Source organism: Aquila chrysaetos, chromosome 25 (assembly GCF_900496995.4).
Source record: "Aquila chrysaetos chrysaetos chromosome 25, bAquChr1.4, whole genome shotgun sequence".
NCBI lineage: Eukaryota > Metazoa > Chordata > Aves > Accipitriformes > Accipitridae > Aquila > Aquila chrysaetos.
This window is the reverse complement of record NC_044028.1, coordinates 17,976,756-17,999,083: the sequence shown is the minus strand read 5'-3', so window position 1 is coordinate 17,999,083 and position 22,328 is coordinate 17,976,756. Positions and strand designations below refer to the sequence as shown.

At 63.9% G+C, this 22,328-nt stretch overlaps 2 protein-coding genes across 6 annotated transcripts in view; both read right to left on the bottom strand.

Annotated features, from left to right (window-relative positions):
* Positions 1-16: 16 nt before the first annotated feature.
* On the bottom strand, positions 17-10,832 carry LOC115335713 (septin-9-like). Its single transcript, XM_030001801.2, is given in 12 exon segments — positions 17-384; positions 477-528; positions 782-878; positions 997-1,092; positions 1,172-1,289; positions 1,399-1,536; positions 1,632-1,713; positions 1,835-1,963; positions 2,333-2,527; positions 6,987-7,722; positions 7,724-8,082; positions 10,667-10,832. Coding segments are annotated over 12 exon segments (2,202 nt in total). The 5' UTR covers positions 10,722-10,832; the 3' UTR covers positions 17-239.
* A 3,544-nt stretch (positions 10,833-14,376) lies between these two features.
* Positions 14,377-22,328, bottom strand: part of RAB11FIP3 (RAB11 family interacting protein 3) — an 80,979-nt gene continuing 73,027 nt past the window's right edge. For all 5 annotated transcript variants that reach the window (XM_030001807.2, XM_030001808.2, XM_030001809.2 and 2 more), the window contains 5 exons: positions 21,659-21,740; positions 19,494-19,631; positions 18,452-18,607; positions 17,882-18,022; positions 14,377-17,063 (listed from right to left, as the gene is read on the bottom strand). In XM_030001807.2, coding sequence (XP_029857667.1) covers positions 16,950-17,063; positions 17,882-18,022; positions 18,452-18,607; positions 19,494-19,631; positions 21,659-21,740 — 631 coding nt within the window. In that variant the 3' untranslated portion in view covers positions 14,377-16,949. The remainder of the gene's footprint in view (positions 17,064-17,881; positions 18,023-18,451; positions 18,608-19,493; positions 19,632-21,658; positions 21,741-22,328) is intronic.

The following is a 22,328-nucleotide window of genomic DNA, read 5'->3' as shown; positions in this document are numbered from 1 at the left end:
GGCGAAGGCTGAAGGCTCTGGGTCGATCTTTAATGCTGTGCAGAGTCCAGGGGGTCTGTGCCCATGGCGGAGCTTGGGGACGAGGGCTCGGGGAACTCAACCTGGGGCAGCCTGGCACTCTCAGGAGGCTCCTCACCCCAGGCAGGCTCCAGGCACAGCCACTGGTGGGCAGGGGACAGGCACTGCCACAGGGGTCCAGCGGTGACTCTGGGGAGGGGGGGACACGGGGACACGGTGGCTCAGAGGTTGCTGCTGCCCTCGCCCTTGCCGGGCAGCCCGTTGAGGGGGCTCAGCGCTGGCCGGTTGCTCTCGTTCAGCCGCCGCACGCGGTAGCTCTCGTAATGGACGTTGTGGGTGATGTCCTTCAGGTCCTGCAGGTGAGACCTGCCCGGGGAGGAAGGGTGTCATATCGCTGCCCCCCAGACCCTGCCATCCGTCCCCCCCTGCCAGCACCCCCCACCCCATCTCCCTCTCACCGGATCAGCAGGTCCCGCAGGAGGGGGAACTCACAGTGTGCCGGATTCTCCACTGCAAAGCAAGGCAGAGCGGGCAGCGGGGCTGGCAGGGTGCAGGCAGGAGGGCAGGGCGGCGGAGGGATGCCTGGGAAGCGCATCCCGGCAGGCTCCGGGTACCACCGGAGCGCTGGCACGGCTCCATGCCACCATCTGCACCCCCCCAGCACCCACTCAGGCAGGGATGTGCCCATGGGTGCTGCTCCCCACACCCCTGTCGGCCCCCTCCATAGCTGGGGAGGGCTGGGGGTGCAAGGGGCTCCGCTCACCTTCAATGATGCCCCACTTGGTCTTGCGGCCCAGCACCCGCTTGCCGTTCACCTGGTGCTCCTGGTCGGCCCCCACCACGGCGAAGGGGATCTTCTCCTGCCGGCACAGAGGAGCGTGCTCACCCGGGGTGCTGCCGGGCTCCCCCAAGGGCCGCCTCTCCCCAACCGTGGTCCCCAGGGGCCGGCATTCCCAATCCCGGCATCCCGACACTCACCCGAATCCTGTCGTTCAGCAGCCGGTCATCTGGGTCCTGGTCGAAGTCCTCCTGTGGGTACACGCTGATGGCGTGGGTCTTCAGGTCCTCCTGGATCTGTGGGATACGGGGCTTGAGCTGGGGTTGCGGGGGGGACACGGGGCACCCCGGGAGCCCCTCGGGCACCTGCCCTCACCCGTTGCTTGAACTCTGCCCGTTCCTCCAGGGTGAGCGTGTCGGCTTTGGCGATCACCGGCACCACGTTGACGATCTTACTGAGCCGCTGCATGAACTCCAGGTCCAGTGGGCGCAGCCTGCCAGGGACCACCATCATCCCGGGGTGACCCGCACCACCATCATCCCCCCAGGGTGACCCCACCACCAAGCAGGGAGCACCCACGGGTGCTGTGAGTGGGGACTCACCAGTGACCCGTGGGGGGGACAAAGTAGACACATCCGTGGACCCGGGTGTCCGGGATCTTCCTCTTGCGGGTGATGAGGACCTCCTCGCGCAGGTACCTCTCGTACTGCTCGTTGATGTATTTGATGATGGGGTCCCAGCTGAGGATGAGGAGTTGGGGGACAGCATCTGAGCTCAATCCCCACCCCAAATTGCCACCCACCAAGCTGGGATGCTGCACCCCGTTGTGTCCTACCAGTTCTCATTGTTGATCTGGTCCCCAAACCCTGGCGTGTCCGTCACCGTCAGCTTCATCTTCACGCCCTTCTCCTCGATGACTACGGGGCAGAGATGTGGGTCAGCGGGGACCAAGCATCGGGGAGAAGCAGGGGACCGGGGAGGGGTCTGAGGCCGCATCCGTAGGGCTGGTGGGACACAACCCCATGGTGGTGACCTTACCGTGGGTGATGGACTGCACCTGCACCGTCTTGGGGATGCGTTCCTCCTGGCCGGGCTGTGAGGCTTTGCGGCTCACCTTGGACTTGAAGAGGGTGTTCACCATCGTCGACTTCCCCAGCCCACTCTGCCCTGCGGGGACGCCAGCAGCTCCAGTTTGTGTCCCCCCCCCCCCCGGATAGACTAATTCCCCCAGGGCGATAACAACTCGGTATCCATTTGGGAGCATCCCAGAGGCTGGGATAGCTCCAGTTTATCCCCCCAATAAATTTATTCCCCCAAGGCGATAACCCCTCGGTACCCACTTGGGAGCATCCCGGAGGTTGAGATGAGCTCACCCATCAGCATCGCTATGTTATGGGTACAGGATGTTGCTCCTCTCCAATTTATTGCTGCTTAAATCCCTTCAAATCCCTTCAAAGCACGATTTCCCCCGGCACGGCAGCATCGCAGACGGGATTCCTGCCCCAACCAGGACCAAACCCCGCGCCCGGTGCTCACCCACAACCATGATGTTGAACTCGAAGCCCGTCTTCATGGTTTTGATTTTCATCTGATCGAGCACAGCTTCGATTCCCACGTAACCGAAGAGCTGGCAACCCGCCGGGCCGGACGCCGCGGTGAGGGGCATCTCCTCCTCCTCCTCCGGCACGGCCGATGGCTCCATGCTGTGCTCCTCAGGCTCCAGGCTGCTCCCTGCACGGATGGGCAAAGGCGGGTGAGCCCGGACCCCCACGGTGCCCACCCCTCCGCCGGCACCGTTGCCCCAGCAGCAGCCACCCCGGCGGCCACGCAGCCCCGGCACATTCCTGGCAGCCGGCGAAGCTCGGCGTGGCAACGGGGCACGCCGCCCCCCCCCCACCCCCGGCACCCCGCGGGCGGAGGAGAACGTGCCAGAGCGGCATCCTCGGGGCGGCCGTGCCACCGGGCAGCCCTGCCCGTCCCCTGCGATGCCACCGGCTGCTCTGCGAGATGGTCGCACCGGCCACCGCCAGCCCACGCCAAGGCCACCTCCCGCAGCGCCCGCTCCGGCACCGGCGCACCCCACCTCGTACCCTGCCGGGGCGAGGGGCACCCGCCTGCGGCCCTGGGCGGGGGGGGGGTGCCGCGGAGGGGCAGCCCGAGCACCGGCACGACCCCCCGGCCCCGGGGACGCGCAGGGTTTGGCCGGGGGACGGTGCCCGGAGCGTGCCCCAGCTTGGGGGCCACCGGAGCCCCACACCCACCCCAACCCTTTGTGCGGCAGCCTGGGGGGGGGGCCCCGAGCCCTTTCTTCTTCCTCCTCCTCCTCCTCCTCCTGCTGCCGCCCGGCACGGCCATTGTTCAGGTCCTACCTCAGCGGCGCGGTGGCCTCGCTCAGCACCCCGCTACAGTCGGGGGGGGGTCCCCTGGGCGCCATCGACATCCCCGTCCCCATCAGCGCCGCAGCCCGGCCCCCTCTCCTCCGCCAGCCCCCGGCTGGCACCGAACCCAGCGCCGGCGAGGCTGCTGCTCCCACACATGACCAGCATGGCAATATCCCTCCCCCCTTCCCCCATCAACCCCCTCCCCGCCACAGCCAAGCCCCTGCGCCAAGTTTGCCGGTTGCCCGGTGGGGTGGGGAAGGCGCCCACCCGGCTGTGCCCACCCGGCACCGCTCGGCCTCCAGCCAGGCCGGCGCAGACGGGGACCCCAGCACAGGGATGCCCCCCCCCCCCCTCCACCATGGCACCCATCACCCCCATGGGGAGCTGCGGTGGTACCAAAGGGGAGCGGGAGCGTTCGGCTGTGGGCATCATCCCCGCTGGCACCCACCGGCTCTGTGGCACCGGGGACCACCCTGCACCGTGCCCCCCCCATCCCGAGCAGCACCCGTGCCCAGCCGCAGCACGGGCACGCCACGGCGAGGTGAAGGGTGGCGGCCCTGCCGCCCACCCCGCTGCCGCAGTGCCCCACGGCGCCTGCGTCCCCCCCGCACCGCAGCCTCCCCACCTGCCACATACGTGCCAGCCAGTTCTTGGCGTCGGTGACGCTCGAGCGGCAGCTTGCCGACGGCCGAGGCTGCCGGGCCACCCCGCCGAGGCCGCGGCCGTGTGCCACGCAGCCTGGGGACGAGGGACACGCAGGCAGGATTTGGCCTGAGCCAGCCTGGGGGTACCAGGAGGTGATGGAGCCGAACAAACCCGTTGCCACGGCAACAGCATCCTGGTGCGGGGGGGGGGGGGGAGCACCCAGCACCCTGTGCCCACTGGTGGGTGCAAACTGCTCCCGCGGGTCGGGGTGTTCCTCGGAAGTGGCGAAACAGCTGGGGATTTCCTGGTGACAGCAGTGACACCCAGCCGGGGGGGCCGAGGGGACGCAGGGTGCCTGCTCCTGCCGGGACCCCCCCCACCGGGGTGCTCCACATGCAGGCAGGGAGGTGGGACCCCCCCCCCCCCGATGCTCACCTGGGCACGCCACCGCTCCCCGGGGGGACACTGGCCCCCCTGCACCCCCACCCCGGTCCCTGCCGGCCCCCGGCAGTGGGACAGATCCAGAACCAAGTGATGCAGCAGCTGCCTGGAGCCACCCAGGGTGGCCGGTCACCGCAGGCCGGGTGCAGGAAGGATGTGGTGCTTGCACCGCTCCCCCCCCCCCCCAGCTCCCCGGGGTGCTCCTGGGGCGCAGCACCCACACAGGGGCTCGGCTGTCACCCACCACCTCGTGCAGCACCGAGCACACACAAAGAGCCGGAGAGAGCAGCGGACGGGGCCGTGGGGCGCGCGCGGCTGCACTGGGTGCTGCACCCACAACCACATCCACTGTGGGGCCGGAGCCCCCCCCACGTCCCTGCCCTCGCTGCCGAAAAGACCCTTTGGCGATGGCCGGCAGCCGGGCGGCCACGTGGAAGCTCTTCGGCATCACCACACAGCTCCCGGGCTAATGGCTCCTGCAGCCAGACCTGTTCGAGGACTCATTAAAGATGCTCTTATTTTCCAGGCAGGGACGAGTAATCCCGGGTCCGTGGTCTCCTCCACGGATTTAATTACTGATGCGGGGCTAATTGGCCAGTTCCCTGGGGAAGCCTGTAATAAGGCTCCCAGGGTGGAGGGTGCCGGGAGAGGATGAGCTGGGACAGGAGCTCCCAGCCTGGCCACTCGCCGTCGCGCCGAACCGGCCATCGGGTGGGGAGAGCGTGGCTCCGGATCGGGTGGGCAAGAGGGAGCTGACCCCTCCGGCAAAGGGATGGAGGATTTGGGGGATGCAGAGGGAGACATGCCCATCATGCTGGCGAGGAGCTCTCCACAGCTCTACCTGCCTGGCCGAGCGTGACCCAGAAATGCCGGCACCTCTCCCGGCACCGAACGCGACCCAGGGGGACAGCAGTGACAATCCCCATCCGTGGCCGGACCCGGAGCCATCCTGCCTGGCTGGCTGTGACACGGGCGGGAGCCATGGCACGGGACTGGGGGCCACTGCGTGCCGGCGCTGAGCAGAAGCAGAAGTGAGCCGGCGGGCGAAACCCTGTGCCTGCCCGCAGGCACCAGGGACCGAGGGGCTCACCCTGCCCCGACGGCAGCACCCCCCTGCCCACACGCTCCCCTACCCGCGGCCATCCCTACCTGGGCGAGCTGGCCGGAGCTGGGACTGCTCCCGCCGCCGAGAGCTGGTCACCGGGGCCAAATGGCTCCTGGGGTGCAAGGCGAGGAGGACGGCTGCAGCCCACGGCTCCTCCTCCGCTGCTCCTCCTCCTCCTCCTCCTCCTCCTCTTCGCCCGGGGCCCTGCGTGGGCGACCCGGGGTGCTCGCTCGGCATGGAAGTGAAACACGGCGGTCGCCGGCTTGCTCGGCGCTTCCTCCCACGGGGCGTGGGACCGAGGGTGCCATGGCTGCCCCACGGCCACCCATGGGTGCCACCGGCTGGGGGCCGCGGTGGCCTCCCGGGAAAGGAAACGGCGCGTCCCCACCCCTTCCTGGCAGACAAACCGCTGTGCCCGAGCAGCGCCTGCCAGTCCCGACCCATCTGCAGGGCAACCGGTGCCCACGCGCTGCCCGCCGGCTCGCGCCCTGCTCCGCAGCCTGGGCACGCCACGCTCGGTTAGCCCCGCCGTCACCCTGGCTCATCGCCCAGCGCCGTCCCCCCGTGTCCCCATCACCCCGCCTCGGCCTTCAGCACCGTCCCCTCCACCCCGGCCAGATGCCGCGGGCAGCGACGGGTCGGCCGGGCAGCTGGGCTGGCTGGGCAGCGCGGCCACAGGCATCGCTGGGGGATGATTCACCCCAGCCCGCAGCAGATGTATGGATGCCTTCGCCGGCGTCAGTACTTAGAGCCCGGCGACGGCGGCTCTCATGACACCCCAGCGAGACGGGCAATGAGCCCCAAGCAACTAAACAGGGAGCACCGGCAGCGGCGGCCGTCTCCCGGCCACCCCGGCGCCCTCCAGCCTTCCTCGGAGCAGCCGCCGGGAAGGGGGACGCCGGGGGTCCCCCGCCCCGTGCTTAGGGACGGGCACGGGCTCGGCGGTGCCCGTGCCGGCGCGGTGGGAGCCGAAGGCACGGCTGTGCCGGGGAGCCCCGCGTCCTTCCCGCCGGCACGAGGCACGCGCTGAGCACGCCCGAGCGCATCTTGGCCCCCCGCCACCTCCTCCGCCCCCACGGGAAGGGAGGAACAGGATCCGTCCCCGTGCCAAGGCAAGAGGGGATGAGAGGGGGAAGAAAGCGCTGGATGCGGGACAAGATCGCGGCGATAGCCGGCACGCGCAGGGCCCCGGCGCTCGGCGCTGCCGCCGATGGGGCACATGTGTCCCGACCTGTCTCCCCACGCCGAGGAAAAAGATTAGCGCCGGGGCGGCGTGGGAAGCTCGCCAGGCACCCTGGGGCCGGGCGGGCCGGGAGCGCTGCCAGCGCCGCGCTCGGCTCCGCGCCGTACGGCCCCCCCTCCGCTACGCGCCACGCACCGCACCGTGCCATGCGGCATAAAACGCGCCCCGTGGCCGCCGGCACCGGTGGGGAGTAGCAGGCCGGCGCAGCTCGTTCTGTCCCCAGCATCACCATCGCCCTGCATCAACGCTGTCCCCGGCATCGGCAGCGCCGGGGCGGCTGGAGGCAGCGGGGCTCACCGGGGGGGTTTGGCAACACCGCACCCAGCAAGGGGGTCCCCGTGGGAAGAGAGGAGAGGGGACAGGAGCGAGTCCTACCGTGCTCCGGCGTCACCGCAGCCCAGCCGCCGTCTGCAGCCTCGCCAGGAACCGCTGCCACCGTGCAGGGTCCCCGCGGCCCCGCCAGCCCGGCGCTGGGGGTGTTCGCCCCGACTCCACCGGTCGGTGCCGGGGTCCCCAGGGCCGGCACCAGCACCAGCCCCCCGAGGAAGGCAGGCTGGGAGCTCACTTGCACCGTCTGCGGCTGGGACACCAGCTTGAAGGGAGCGGCTTGGGGGGCCGGCGGCGGCGGCCCCTCAGCCCTCCCCGGGGAAGGGGCGGCGGGGGCCGGGGCTGCCTCCCCCTGGCCCCGGGGCAGCGGCGGGGGCCGGTGGGCCAGGCCAGGGCTGGCACCGAGGCTGACCCTCAGCTGCGGCCGGGGCAGCGCGCGGAGGGCAGCGTCCCACCCCCCCGGCAGCCGCCCCCCCGGCCCCTCGGGGAGCGCGGGCAGCCCCGGGGCTGCCTCGGTGCCATCGTACGGGGCTGGGGAGGAGGAGGAGGAGGAGAAGGAGGAAGGCTGGCGAGCTCGAGGCTGGGTCGCAGGGCTCCGGGGGCCCCACGGCGAGGGGTCCGGCGGGGGGGTCCCCATCCCCGGCTCCTCGGCAATGTGCAGGTCCAGCGCCGGCAGCGAGCCGTGGCTGGCGGCGGCCCCACGGAGGGGATGCTCCACCTCCGCCGGGAAGACGCTGCTGTGGGACGGGACCTTCTTCAGGCCGGGGCCGGTGGCCGGGGGGGGTGCCCGGTGGCTGGGGGGGCCCGGTGGGCGCGGGGCTCTCCAGGCTGGAGGATGAGCTGCGGAGGCTCTCGCCGTCGCTGCCCGGCCCCGCAGCGAAGCCCTGGCGGGTCTGGAAGGAGGCGACGCGGGCGATGCCGGTGCCAGCAGCGCCGTTGGCTCGGCCGGCGGAGAGGCTGGTGCCGAGCCGGCTGCGCAGCACGGGGCTGGGAGCCGGGCTGGGGCTGGCGGCGGTGCCCGAGCAGGGCGGGTGGCTGGGCTGCAGTGGCCGGTGACTGTCGCCGGTGCCCGAGGGCAGCAGGGACACCGGTGGGGAGCCGGGCGCCTCGTCCCCATCCTCCACCTCAAACGACTTCTTGAGCGCTGGGGATAGAGAGAGAAATGGTGGCATGAGAGTGGCACCCGATGGCACCCGTGGTCGGGCACCAGCCGGGCTCTGCCCCCTCCCCAGCCGACCCCGTGGCCAGCCCCACGCACGGACCCCAGCCGTGCCGTGCCAGCACCCGGAGGTGCCCCCCGCACAGCCAGGGGGGCAAAGAGCCGTTTGTGAACCCATCCCACATGGGAAACCAGCTCGGCACTGGCGGCCTCCTCGCCCTGCCGCATTGTTCACTGCGGTTTTTATCATTGTTCCCCGCGGTTTATCTGCGCCCGGCCAGCCGGTGCCGCCGGCTCCCTGCGCAGCACACTGCCCGCTTTATTCCCCCTGTAAGGGATCCGGCCCCGAGTAACCGGATCCCCGCCTGACCCTCTTCTCCCCCTGCATCCATCCAAACAGACATGCTGGGAAGGATTCCTGCCCCCTTAACAGGACATTAACCCTGAAGCCTACTGATGGTGAGGCAGGCCAAAGCTATCTCTACACGCAGCAGTAACATTACAGTCCATGCCGGAGGCTGCAGCCAGGCCTCCCATGCGGCTTCGCAGCAGTGACAGCAACCAGGAGCCCACGCCGCAGCCCCGGGGCCGCTGGTGGTGTGAACGTGCCCCCCCCACGGACCGCCCCGCCACCCCGTGGGTATCACAGTGCCTGGCTCCGGTGCAAAGCCTCCTGGGGGAGCAGCCGCCGGGCGCTTGGCAGCGGTGGGGGGCCCTCTCCCTCTGGGTACCTTGGCCCGGCCGGGCACCGCCGTGGCAGGTCTGAGCAGCTGGGACCCCCGCGAAGCCCCCGCGGGAAGGAAGCGCCTTTGCCATGCAGCCGCCCCCTCCTTCCCTCCCGCCGCGGTGCGAGGCCCCCCCCAGAAGCCGTGCTCCTGCCAGCTCCGCCGAAGCGGCACCGTTTGGTGCCGCCAGCCGATTTCCCGGCCCCCGGAGTGTGCGGGGGGGGCCCAAGCCCCCACCGGGCAGCCTTCCTCACCCCCGCTGCCAAGCGGCGGGTGGCTGCCTCCGGCGGGGAGGCTGGGGGGGGGGGGGGGGTGGGCCCACGCTGCACCCCTTCATCCCTGCCGCGCCAGCATGTGCACCAGCGTGCCCCAGCATGGCACCCGCCGGCACGAGGCCGCCCTCGCCCTCCTCTTCAGTGGCCTTATGGCTGCCGCCCTGGCTTGGCCGTGGTGCCAGCAGTGCCGGGGGCAGCGGGGCGGTGGGGGGGGGCCCGTCCCTGTCCCCTTCCCGGCTCACCTCTGTGCCCGGGGCTGGGCGGGGGTCAGGGGTTGGGGCGCGGGCGCTGCTAATAACAGCTCTCCCCGGGGCAGGTATTTCTCTGGCCGGTCCTGTCCTGATCGGCCGGCCAGGCTGCCGGGGGGGGGCCACGGGGCCGGCGTCCCCCTCCCCGCATCCATCCCGCTGCTTCGGCACCGCCGGGAGCACGCCAAAATGCCTCCTTTCACCCCAAACCTGCTCCTGGCCCTTGACCCATCCTCACCCAGACCCCAGACCGTGTCTGAAGTGAGGGGCAGAGGGGGGGTAGCAGCAGTGGAAGGGGGGGTGGGATGCAGGGCAAGACGGGAGGGTGGCAGGGGGTGTGGGGGGAGGGGGGGGGGGGGGGAGGGGGAGGGGGCTTAGGAGGGGTGGTGTGGCAGGGGGGGGGGGGGGGGCAGGGGGTTGGGGGGTGGGAGGGTGGCAGGGGGTTTGGGGGGGATGGTGGGGAGGTGGCGGGGGGTTTAGGAGGGGTGGGGGTATGGGGTGTGGGGGGATGGCAGGGATCGGGGTGGGGGGGGTGCAGGGGGTGGGGGCGGCCCGGCAGCGGCGGGGTTAAGGTGCCCGGGGTAGGTGCACACATTCCTCCCCGGCGAGGGCAGCAGCAGCCCCGGGGTCGGGTTTCGCCGCCCCCCCCCCCCCGCTGCCCCCGGCCCCGGCCCCTCCCGCCGCGGCCCCCGGGAAGCGGCCGCGGATACCGGCGGGCGGGAGAAAGCCAAACCCCGTCGTCCCGCTGCCTCCTGCGGCCCGGCCGGCGCGGGGGGAGCGCGGCTGAAGGCGGCTCCCCCCCCCCCCCCCCCCGCAGCCCCCGGCCGGCTGCATGCATGCACACGCGGACACGGGGGGGGTGCAGTGCATACACTGCAGCTCCCCCCCGTGCCCACCCCACGGGCGCATCCCCCCCCCCCCCCGAGAGCACCCACGCCCCCCACCCCCCGCCAGGCTCCCCCCGAGGGTGCGCTCCCCCCCCCCCATGCGCAGCCCCCCCCCCGGGGGGGGGAGCTCAGCCCCCCACGATGCCCAGTCCGCGGGGAAGGGGGGGGGGGGGGCATCCCGTCTCCCTCCGACGCGCAGCCCCTGGGGGGGCATCTCCCCCCCCCCCGCTACCCAGCCCCCGGGGGGGGGGAGGAGGGCAGCCCCCCCCGATGCTCAGCTCCCATCCCCCCACCCCCATACCCAGCCCCTCGGGGGGGCATCCCGCCCCCCCCCCAAATACCCAGCCCCGAGTGGGGGTCTCGCAGTCCCCGGGGTGTGTGGGGGGGGGTCACCCACGGCGGGGGGGGGGGGTTTCTCGTAGCCCCGGCCGCACCTTCGAAGTCGGAGAGGATCCCGTCCAAGTGCTCCTTGACGGAGAGCCGGGCCATGCCGGGGCGGGGGGGGGCCGGCGGCTGCCGCCCACCCGGGACACCCGCATGGGCAGGCGGCGGCAGCGCCGGGGCGGTGGGGGGGGGGGGGGGGGGGGTGTGTGCGGGGGGGAGCGGAGCGGAGCGGAGCCGCGGCTCAACCCCCCCGAGCCCCGGGCCGGGACGGGACGGCGCCGGCTGCCCTCGGCGGGGAGGGGAAGGAGGAGGGGACCGGCTCGGGGGGAGGGGAAGCGAAGGGAAGGGGATGGAAGGGGGGAGGTGCTGCCCGCGCCCCCGCCCCGGCCGGACCCCCCCCCCCCCCCCCCCCCCGCCCCGGCTCCCCCGGGCCCGGCCCCCGGAGCTCCGCCGGCCCCGCCGCCAGCCCCCCCCCCCTCCCGCCCCGGGCTCCCGGGGGGAGGCTGGCACCGATGGCCGGAGCTGGGGACCCCACGCTCCTGCGCAGGGCAAGGGAAGGGGCTCGCCTGCTTCTCCCCCCCCCCCCCCCCAAAGTCGCCTATGATCCTGCTCGCTGTGGGTGCTGCTTGTGCCCCCCCCAGCCTGGCTGGGGGGTGTCCCAGGGAGGCTGGGGGGCTCTGGCCAGGTTGTACACCGCAGGCCCCAGGGATTTCCAGCTTGGGGTGAGAGGAGAAAAACGCGCTGGTGCAGGCAGGGCTGCCTGTGGTTGCCTCCCGGCTGGGTGTGTGGGGTGTTTGCCGGGGCGTTATTGTCCTCTGGTGCGGCTGTCCCTGCCAGCGGTTGTCCCCCATGCCCGGAGCATCCCTGGGGACCAGCTGCAGGGGACCGCGCTCCCCGGGAGCATCCCGGGTGCTCCTGCCCACGGCAAGTCCCCCGGGGTGATGCAGGCAGCACCCCAGGACGAAGCTTTGCACCGGGGCTGCCCCCCTCTTAGCCCTACAGGATGCTCAGGGTGGGGGGGCATCATCCCTCTCCCTCCCACCCCGGCTGCCAAGGGTTAACCCCATCCCAGCCCCATCCCAGGATCGGCAGCAGATGTGGAAGGAGAAGGAGCTGGAAATCCCTTCTCCAAACAGGGGTCCCGCAGCGCAAGCTCCGCTCTTCGCTCACCCTCCAGCCGCCCGGCCACGAGTAAACACCCGCCGGCTGGAGCACATTCCTGCGCTGGGCCCGGGCCGGGGGTGCTGCGAGCCGGGCCCCAGCCCCGCGGGGTCCTGCCGGATGCGGCCCCGCTGCGGCGTCCTCGCCACGGGATGCGGGCCGTGGCCGCGACGGCCGTGGTCACGGCCAGGTTTTGAGGGCGTGCGGAGGTGCCCGCTGGCTCCCTGGGGAAGGGGCTGCATGGGCTCTCACCAGCTGCCCTGCGGCTTTTTGGGTGCAGGGGGGGGCCGGGGCAGGAGAGCGCCGCTGCCCTGGGGGTCACACTGGGTGAGGGCCGGATTCAGCGGCTTTGCTTTCCCGGTGGCTTCGTCCTTTCGCGGCTCGTGCCGGCGCAGTGACAAGCCCGCCGAACTGGGTGGCAGGGGCCGGCGGCTGGTTCCCACCCCCCGCCTGCACCGGCAGGGCACCCCGTGCCCACCCTGGGGCTCCGACCGCCGAGCACCGCGTTCCTGCCGCCGAGGCCGAGAGCAGCGGGGAGGCACTGGGACCCGACACGGGGTGGCTGGAACCCCTGGCACCGCAACCAGGGTCCAACACTCGCTCGGTGCCTGCTGGTTTCCCCCGTGTGCGGCCAGAGCATCCCACCGTAACGAAGGGAGAAACCGGAGCTCTTCAGCGGCATTTAAAGCAGCGTTTCAGAAGCGGCTCAACTTCCCCGAGGAGTTTTGGAGCTACGAAAGCTCCACAAATCTCTAACCCTACTGCAAATATATTTATTTAAATGCATTTAATTTTTTATAATCAATAATAACTCAGAGCTGCCTGCAGCTGCTCAGAGGCTCACTAGCATGGGGCCAAGACACAGCAGCACGGTGGAAGAGTGGTTTGGAACAGCTCCAGAGGAGCTTGGGTTGTTTGCATCAGTTCTGGAGCTGTTCTGAAGGACGTGGAGATCTTCAGGGCGTTTCTGGAGCAGCTTTGAAGAGGCAGGAGAGGTTTCAAGACGTTTATGAGACCTTTTCAGATGGCGTGCAGCAGAGCTTGAGTGCTTCCGAGCAGCTACAAGTATTTTTTGATGAGTTTTAGAGCAGCTTTGGAGCAGCATGCTGTTTTAGGGTTGCTGATGCCTCTTTGCTGTCATTCGGAGGGGGTTTAGGGTGGTTTCAGACTGTTCAGAGAACAGTTCAAACTGTTTGGAGAAGTTTTAGAGACATTACTGAAAAGTTTTAATGCTGTTGAGAGGTACATTAGAAAAGTCTGGAGGAGTTTCAGGAGGGTGTTACAGCACTTGAGGCATTTCACAGCCACGCAGAGGAGGCTTACAGTGCTTCAGAGCTGCTACAAGATCCTTTTTTATGATCCATTTTGAGCTATTTCAAGGAGTTTTAGAAGAGTTTAGAGGACTTTAAGAGCTACTTCGAGCCGCTCCAGGCAGTTTTAGCATCTTGGTGCTTTTTAGGGTTGGTTTGAGGAGCCTGAGAGCTATTTGAGCAATTCAAGTGCTTCAGCGCTGCCCAGAGGTCCGTCCTTCCAGAGCTCCAAGATGTTCAGAGGCAGTTTACAGCTCCTTGAAGTGACCCAGCACCACACCAGCACCCTCAGAGCCATTTATTTACCCGATTTCTAGAGCAGCTTCAAGCTGTTGGAGGTTGAGCTTTTCAGAGGAATTTTTAAAGGATTTTTTTAGAGGTGTTTAGAGACATCTTGGTGCACACTAGAGCAGTTTGGAGTGCTACAGAGGCGTTTTAGAGATACTCAGGGACATTTTAGAGCAGCTCAGGGATGTTTTAGAGCAGATCAGAGCACTTGAAGCAGTTTGAAATAATTTGGGGTGTTTGAGAGAGCTCAGAGTGTGTTAGAGGCATTTCCCAGCATGCAGAGGCACTCAGAGCTCTTTGCAACAGCTCCGGGTGCTCCAGGGCTGCTCAGAGGAGTTCAGAGCAGCAGTCCGGAGTCATCCAGAGGCACTCCAGGAGCTGAGAGGGTATTTTGCACGTTAGAGCCCTTTGGGGCAGCTTACAGGGGCTGGGAGGAGGTGGAGGGAAGCTTAGAGGGGTGTGGAGCAGCTTAGCAGGGTGGTTTACAGCCTTTAAGGGATTTTTAGAGTGGTTCAGAGCAGCCGAGTGCTCAGAGGGGTTCAGCACAGCATAAGAAAGGGAAGGGAAAGCCTCTGTGTCCTCACCTGGAGCAGACCCAAGCGAGTCCCTGCCGGTGCCGAGCTACAGCCTGGCCCTGTCTCAGCCTCCCCAAACCCTCCAGAGCAGCAGGACACCCTGGGGGGGGGACAACAGGGCCAGCTCCGAAGGTACCTCACCCCACCTGGACCCCACCAGGAAAATGAAGGGTGAATCCCACCCGCCCGACCAGTTCCCACCTGCACAGCTCAGCTGACTGGGAAGTTTTGGGTCCCTCTGACTTCAGCCCTTCCGGAGCCAGCAGGGTCCAGCCTCCCCCATCCTCATTCCCCCCAAAATCAGAGCACTCTTCGGGGCAGGGGCATTTCCACTCCCATCCAGCCCCGCTGGGGAGCCAGCTCTCGGATGCTCAGGATGCTCCGATGCTCGGAGCCACCCCTGTGGAAAGAAGGTCTCCAGGCAGGAATAGTAACAGCTTTTAATCTGACAAGAATTGATACATCATTTAAGACAATACTGTTTTTGCCTCTGTTTTGGGGACTTCCTTCACATACCGGTAGGGAAAGAGGAACATTTTTGGGAAGTACAGTTTTTGTTTGTTTTTTTTTGTTTGTTTGTTTGTTTTTCCATAGGGACTTTAAAGCATGGTGAATGTGCAAGTCAGTGCTTTGTTTGCTTAAAACTTTTTCCCGGTGCTTATTTACAGTTACAGTACCTCTTTGTGAGCGACAGGAAAAAAGACGATTGTTTGAACTGAGGATCCGTGATCCCAAGTCGAGAAAGGCAGATCTCCGATATTTATATATTTATACATATATATATATATGCTTTTGTGTATACACAGATACATTTCTCTCTTCTTTAAAGTATTAAAAAAATGATCAACCTTCATTCTATAAAAATACCTACTCTACAAGATAGAAAAATTTTCCCTCTCCAAGTATACACTGATTTACACCCAAAGCTTCTCTGGAAATGTACATTACGTGGCTTCTTCCCGCGGACTCGGGGCAGGGAGGGGAGTGGATGCCGGGGAGGGCCGGGTGTACGGGAGGGGGTGCGGGACCGCTGGGTGCCCCCCTCGCCCAAGGTTTTTGGGGCTCGCCCCCACCCCGCTGCGCCTCGCACAAGGCCACGGCGGGGGGAGTCGAGCACCCCGAGGCGATGTGGAAGAGAGGGTGGAAGAGGGAGGGTCATGGCAGCGGCAGCTCGGCTGGCTCCGGGTATCGGCCCCAGGGCCGGCAGCGCAGGGGACCCGCAAGCCACCGGGGACCCCCCAGCAGGGACTAAGGCTGCGGCAGCTGCCACCTCTCCTGGCCAGCAGCACCCTCCGGGGACAAACAAACGGAGAGCGGGCTGCTCTGCCACGCACCAGCGTGGGAAGAGAGATGTGCCGTGTGCGTGGAAGCGTTTTGGGAGGAGCAGGCACCCCCTCGCCGGTGGCCAAGTGATCGCTGTGGCTTCTGTTTTCAGGCCGCTCGGGCATTTCTAAAACCTGACAAGCAGGAAAAAGAACCGCTTTTTGGGGCCCGATGTACTAAATGAAGCCGGATCCTTGGGAGTCCACTGGCTGTCTCCTACCGGGAGCCGGAGAGGAGCAGGTCGGTTAAAGTGGCTGCTCCCTGGGGTCACGCTACGCCACGGCCGCTTGTGCCAGCAAGCCAAAAGCTGTCTGATGTAAACATGGCTTTTGTTTCCCAGGGAGCTGCTGTTGTATTCTCTGGTCTCCTCTCACCAACGGCATAGAGATTTCAGCCCAGGCTGATGCCAGGGGCTGAGAAATGAGAGCAGCTGCCCCATACCCTGCCACAGCGCAGGGAAACAGCAGGGAAAGGCGGGCTGGAGCAGGCTCTCCCTCCAGGACTGCAGCTATCACCAGCAGAGCACTGCTCCGGGTGGGAATGGCACAGGCCACTGTCCCCAGGCCAGGGACCTCGGGAGGCAACGCAGAGAGCTCAGCCCTCTCCGCTGCAGCTCCCCAACCGCCCTCGGCCGCTGCGTGTCCCCGCGCCGGGCCAGGCGAGCCAAGCCGGGACAGGGAGAGGCGGCCAGGACCAGCCTCCAGTGCAAGTTGAAGAGTCACAGCTTTTCCCCGAGTCCCTGCAGGCTGGACAGACAGCACCCATGTGTCTGCAGCTGGGGCCAAGGGGACCTCTCCTCCCAGAGCCAGCCCGGCTCAACAGGTACCCGCAGACCCCGTGGCAGCCGGCAGAAGAGCTGGGAGCAGGGAGGAGGGCAGCAGAGCCGTGAACGCCAAGGCATGCCGACGGTAGTGAGCCACGGACAGCAAAAATAAATAAGGAGGCAGGTGACAAAGTGCGCTTACGCCCTGTCCCGAAAACGGCTGCTCCCCTGCCTTTTTTCTGCCACCGGCGAGCGAGAGAGGAGCCGGCTAGCGCTTTGCACGCAACCCCTTCCCGAGCAGAAGCGGCAGGGCAAGGATTAACTGCGCCAGCTGAATGAGGACATTTGCATTAAGTTAATTAAAAAAAACAAAACAAAACAAAAACAAAACCCAAACCAACCTCTACAAGTCCGGGACATGTTTCCCTCTTTCCCAGATCTGCCTCAGTGAGTGAGTGTGTCAGGGACACTTTGGCAAAGCAGATACTTGGGCTGGACAGGGCAGCAAGGGAAAACATCAGCGCCACTGCTTCCTTCTCCATCCCATTATCCCGCAGTTCAGAGAAACCCTCTCCTTACAGCCCTCGCGGTGGCAAGCTCCTGTTCGCCGCTGTCAGGACAGTTCCCAGCTTCACGGGTAGCTTCCTCCAGCTGTCCGTTGCCTGTGTTTCTTTTCCAGGTTCCCTTTCACCCCTCAAAACCAGAAGGGTTTCAAAATAACGGAGTCAGACAATAAAGCCTCGCTGCTGGTTTTCTTTTCCCCTGGTCCGCTGGCTAATTCACCCACCGACCTGACGCGATGCTTCCTTGTGCCTTCATCAAGAGCAAAGACGTTTCCGGTCCCTCTTTATCCTCTCAGAGCACCAAATCCACACCCATCGACGAGCGCACAGCCGGCGGCTCTCGGCCGCCCTTACTTAACTTCCAGGATGGAGGGGTTCGTCTCCATGATGGCCACAATAATCCTGTCGATGTAATCCTGCAGGCGGAAGTTGATCTCCTCTTGCTTTTGAATTGCTTCCATGAGCTGCAAGGGAGGGAAAAAGTGAGTGGGCGGTCACTGCCTGCCGCTGCCCAGGGACAGAAGCAGGGCTTCTCATGGCTCTGTGCACCCACAGAGGTTTCCCCCTTCTTCACTCTGGTCTGGGATATTCCTGGCCACGTGTAAGCGGCCAGGGAAAATGCCCTCAGCTGCTGCATCTGCTCACTCCTGTCCTTCCTCAAGTTCTCAGCCAGATGGGGCCCTGGAGAAAGCAGGGAGCATCACATCTCCCTCTGGCCCCCAAAACATCCAGGTGTGTTTCCCCACTTCTTTGGGTCCGAGAGGTTTAATTCTGATGCTTACGTGGGCTTGCACACCAGTATCTCGGGTACAGCCATGGAGCGGGGAGAAGATGTGCCAGAGAAACCAAGATCTCCAGGGTAGATAGGTGTCCCAGCTCCCTGGGGTTTTAAGACAGCTACAGACAGACACACCCCATGTTGGCTGGTCTGTCCCAGGAAGAGGAAGGCTGTCACAGGGCCGGAAAAGCGGAGCTGCCGGTATCAGCAAATTGGAAGGGAGCAGCTCCCCCTATTCCCAGGAAGGAGGGCTGGCGGGCAGGGTAAGTCCTGCAAGCTCTTCAAATAGTTGCATGGGTATTTCTTTGCTCATAACAGCTTTCAAGTGAGTTTTGGGAGCGAGCTGTACCACAGTGTCATGGTTTAAGCCCTACCACACAAACCCAAAACACACAGACAGGGCCACATCAGTTCCTCCCAAGCCCTCGGTTGGCTGAGAGGAGAGACGTACCAGCCACCCCGGGAAGATGCAGTTTGAGGTAAGCAGTACCCCGTGGTACATACCTCGTCTCTGGAGACTGAGCTGATCTCCGCTGCCAGGGATTCAGAGAAGGAGGCTGAGAAGAGGTTCTTGGCTCCCTGGATGCTCAAGTTAATGATCTGTCCGTTCAGTTCATCGTTCTGCTCCTTCAGGTTCCTGTTATCCTGTTCACAACAGACAAACCAGATGCTGCTGAAGCACATGGTGCCCTCAAAGCAGATCCGGCTGGGGAAGGCAGGGGCTTTTTTCCTAACCAGCGGCTCACACAGTGCGGGGAACAGCGCATGGTCTCCTGCCTCAGTCTCGGCAGAGCCTGGAGAACCTCTGGAAACATGGGATATGCTGGGGAGATCCAGGGGACACATCAGAGAAGAGGGCTCTTGAGTGTACACATGCCGTCCTTCAGAAGAAGGAGCCAACTTCTCCCATCCCAGGACAGGAGAGCAAGAAAGCAGTGGGCTGCCAGATCCACGGTCAGCTCCTCAGGAGGCAGCCCCCGGGCCTCCACTGACCACTCCACGGTGTCAGGGAATCGACATCCTTTTGCAGACTGAGCAGCCAAGACGCTTCCCTCCCTGCCCAGCCCTGCATACCTGCTTGAGCTGCTTGATCTCTTGCTCCAGCTCCGTCTCTCGCGTCCTGCTATTGTACTCCTGGAGCCCCATGCTGCTGCTCCTGCCTCTTCGCTGCTCAGCTTCCAGTTTGAAGAGTTGCAAGTGCTCGAGCTGTTTCCTGAGGTCCTCAATGAGCTACAGCACAAGGGAAGAGCGCAACTGAGCGCCGCATCCCCTGCAAGTCCGGTAGCTCGCACTGGTCATGGCTGGTGTGACAGATGGGCTGTCCCCCACCTGGGAGCAACCCCATCAATTGCTGCAGCAGGATTAACAGATCCTTTCTTGGGGGGCACACAGCTTCCCCTTCCTCCCCCATGCCTCTAGCAGACAGGAGAGGGGGAGCTACTTAAATACATGAGAGCAGCCCTGGAAGGACTTTGTTGGAGCACCAAAGACGCTGGCTCTGGGTCTGCAATAGCAAACAGCCCCCCCGCAGCAATGCAGGCACCTGCTTGGGCAGCTCCCTCCTGCCACAGCACCATGAACCCCTGTCTCACCCGAGTGTTCTCAGAATCACCACAATGACAATAATTTCCTCTTTGAGGCCCAAAGCTCCTTTCCTACCACAACAGCAAGCCCAGCTTGAGCCTCCAGCTGGAATTACCAACCACAGACACCTGGAAGGGGCCAGAGAGAGACCGTGTTTCTGCCCCCAAGCACGCAGAAGCTGGCAGCTCTCATTCAAGCAGCCTCGCACCCCTCTCCTCCTGCATGCTAACGCCTGCTGACACCACGTGCCATCGTCACAGTGCTTCTGCCACCGCTCCTTTGATGCGGAAGAGAAACGGGCCCCACGGGAATGGGCCAGGGTGGCACAACCCCCCTGGGTTTGCAGATGCAGGCAAAAAGCAACAGATGTTACATAGTTAAGCTGCTGTACTACCTTTCTCTGCCCAGGCAGGACCAAATGCTCCAGTTATACCTATTTCTGGAGAGGCTGCCAAGGCCAGCTTCCCCACATAGCCCTAATTTTGGGGACTAGCAGGACAGGGCTGTGGCAGGCAGCCCCGGCTCTACTTACCTCCTGCGTCGACTCCTTCTCCTTCTGAAACTGGTGCCTCTCCTGACTCAGCCTGTCCCCCATCTTCCTCTTTTTCTCCTGCTCCTCTGTGAGCTGCACAGTGAGGTCTTCAATCTCATCCAGCAGCTTCTGCTTCTCCTGTAACGACACGAAAGGGGAGAGTCACAGGGCCTGTCTTCTTTCAGTGCTGCCAGGGCTCTTCCCACTCGCTCAAGGACACGGCGCATGCTGAGCACCGCGGGGAAGGCTCTTCTCGCTGACGCATTCGGATGCTCTGCCTGCTGGGATTTCATTGCTGTCTGAGGGCTTCAGAGCCCGAGTGCTTTGGCAGCAGCAAGAAGAGCCACACACCAAAATAGCACTGCTAAGAGAGAGGTAATAAGAGATAACTCAAGAATAAATGCACACAGGCAAATACCCACATTTGTGCAGCTTTCTGGGCAGCATGATCCTGGCATGGGACATGGCTTGGGTGGGACTGGGGCCAGCACAGGGACTACAGGTCAAGAATAGACATTAAATCATAAGGCTCCTTAGGTCTGAATTTCAGAAAAGCCATGAATCCAAGATCTTAAGCCACTCTAGGGATGCTCATTCTCGGTTTCAGATATGAAAGAATTTAACTGAGGACTGACCCAAGAAGGAATATTACCAGTTCAAGCCAGGATGTGAAACATACAGCCCAGCTCTCCTGCTTTGTCCTCTTCCTGTACTCAAAGCTTTGGCGGAACATTTGAGATAGCAGGTAAAGCTTGTCACTTGGTGACAACAGCCCTGTGCAGGACACTTCCCTGTACAGCAGCACCCTTCTGCCTATGACCACTTCACCTCCTCCCCAGGCTCAGAGCTTCCAGCCTGGCTCTTACCGTGAGGAAGGTTTTGGCTTTCAGAAACCCAAAAAAGCCACAAGACCCCAGCCAATGCTGGTGCTGGATGGCCCATGCCATGAAGAGGTAAGGAGCAGCTCTGAGGGGAAGCTCCAGCTGCTGGGTCTGGGGTGTCCTGCTCTGTGGAGCAGAGCACCAAAAGCACCACACCAGCAGGAAACGCAATGCTGACAACAAAGTCCTGATTTCAGACAACAGACGAGACAGCAGTTCATCAGCAGGGCTTCTCTCCTCAGCAGGGAGGGGCAGCAATTGCACCTCTCACTCCTCCTTAATCCCGTTAACTGTGGAGAAAAGCAGCACTGCTCTGCAGAGAGATTAAGGATCAAAACCAACTTTGTGTGGCTGAACACACCTAGGCAGGAAATTTATCCTCAGACCCACAGTGGTTTTCCTATCCCCAGCTTCAATGCACTGTGCTTACAAGGTCCTGGCAGACAAAGACCAGTTCATCGTGGCCACATCAGGAAAAGATAGAGCTGCAGTGCTCTCCTGCAGGCCCAAAGACTGCAAGTGGACGAAACAGTTGAGGGCCTTCAGCTAGGCAGAGAGGTTTGATTTCACTTAAATTTTCATCTTACATCTGCCACAAGCTCGAACAGAAACAAAACACAGCCTTTGTACCAGATATTACATCTGTAACCCACATTCTCTCAAAAAAATGAGGATCTTGTCCATCCCATGGAGACTGTGGCGCCTCGACGAGCCTCCCACCCCGGCCCTGTCAGCAACTGCACGGCCTTGAATCCTGAGCAGGGCGAGAAGGGCTGTCTGGGAGATAACACAGCATTGTGAAGACTCAACTCGCAAATCCCAGCGAGGGTGTATCTGCCCGGGCAGGATGCAGGGATGAAGCATGCCTGCTCCTCTTCCTCCCTTGCAGCAGACTGTCCCGCTGCGGGCTGCGGCCGCAGGGATGGGGACAAGCTTCCACAAGAGGGCACGAGTCCCCTCCTAAGCAGCCAGGACAGGGCTGCCACCGCTGCACGCTCCACGCAGGCTGCACTGTCACAGAGAGATTTATTAGGGGTTTGTTAATCCCAGCTTCCAAGCCAAACACTGGGAACCTGCACAGAGCGCGGTACGGGATAGTTCTGGTCCGAGGCGAGGTCTGCGGGGACTGGAAGGCAGAAGCAGCTGATTTGTTCGTTACATTAAACGGATCTTACATAGACCTTTCGTGTAAATGAGAATTTCAGCCTCAGCCATGTAAGGCAGCACATGGGAACCCAGAAACACAACTCCGGCTTGGGCACCCCAAGCACACACGGTCCTCACCTCCTCAAGTCTTTCAATGTTAGCTTTTAAACAGGGGACACAGGATCTCAGCTCGCTGTTCTCATCATCCAGTTGCTGCAGCCTGCAAAAGTAAAGAGATGTGTAAGAAACTCACCCAAGCATCCCAAGTGTAGGAGACTTAGTTGAAACATCACTAGGAATATTAAACCAGGACCTGCTGAGGGCAAGCCAGCAGGGATATATCTTTTCAAAGCAAACCCTGAGACTTCCATTATTTCTACTCCCAGGGGAAAAAGTGAGGCATCCACATGATTTCTGGCAAGTCTGCTGTCCGGTGCCATGCCCTTCTCAACCAGCTCCAACACTATTCTTTAGGCCAAGGGCTTCATCAGTCCATGGGCAAGCCTCAACATTAGGCACCAAAAAGCAGACACATTGCCTGGGCAGAGTCAGAGCAGGGGTTCAGAGAGGGCTTTAGCTTTGCATCCTCCAGGCAAAGTAACATCCATTTGTCATGGTAACTGTCCTACCACAAGCCCGGTAAAAAACCCCACTGCCTTCATCTTTCATTTGCTGCAAGGGTTGAACAATAGCAAAATGCATTCTGGAAAAGCAGAAAAACCCCTGTCAAATAAATGAAACTTCTCCCACACCACTTTTTTCTTTGGAAGCCAACAAGGTGGCATGAAGCATCCCATCCGGGACATCG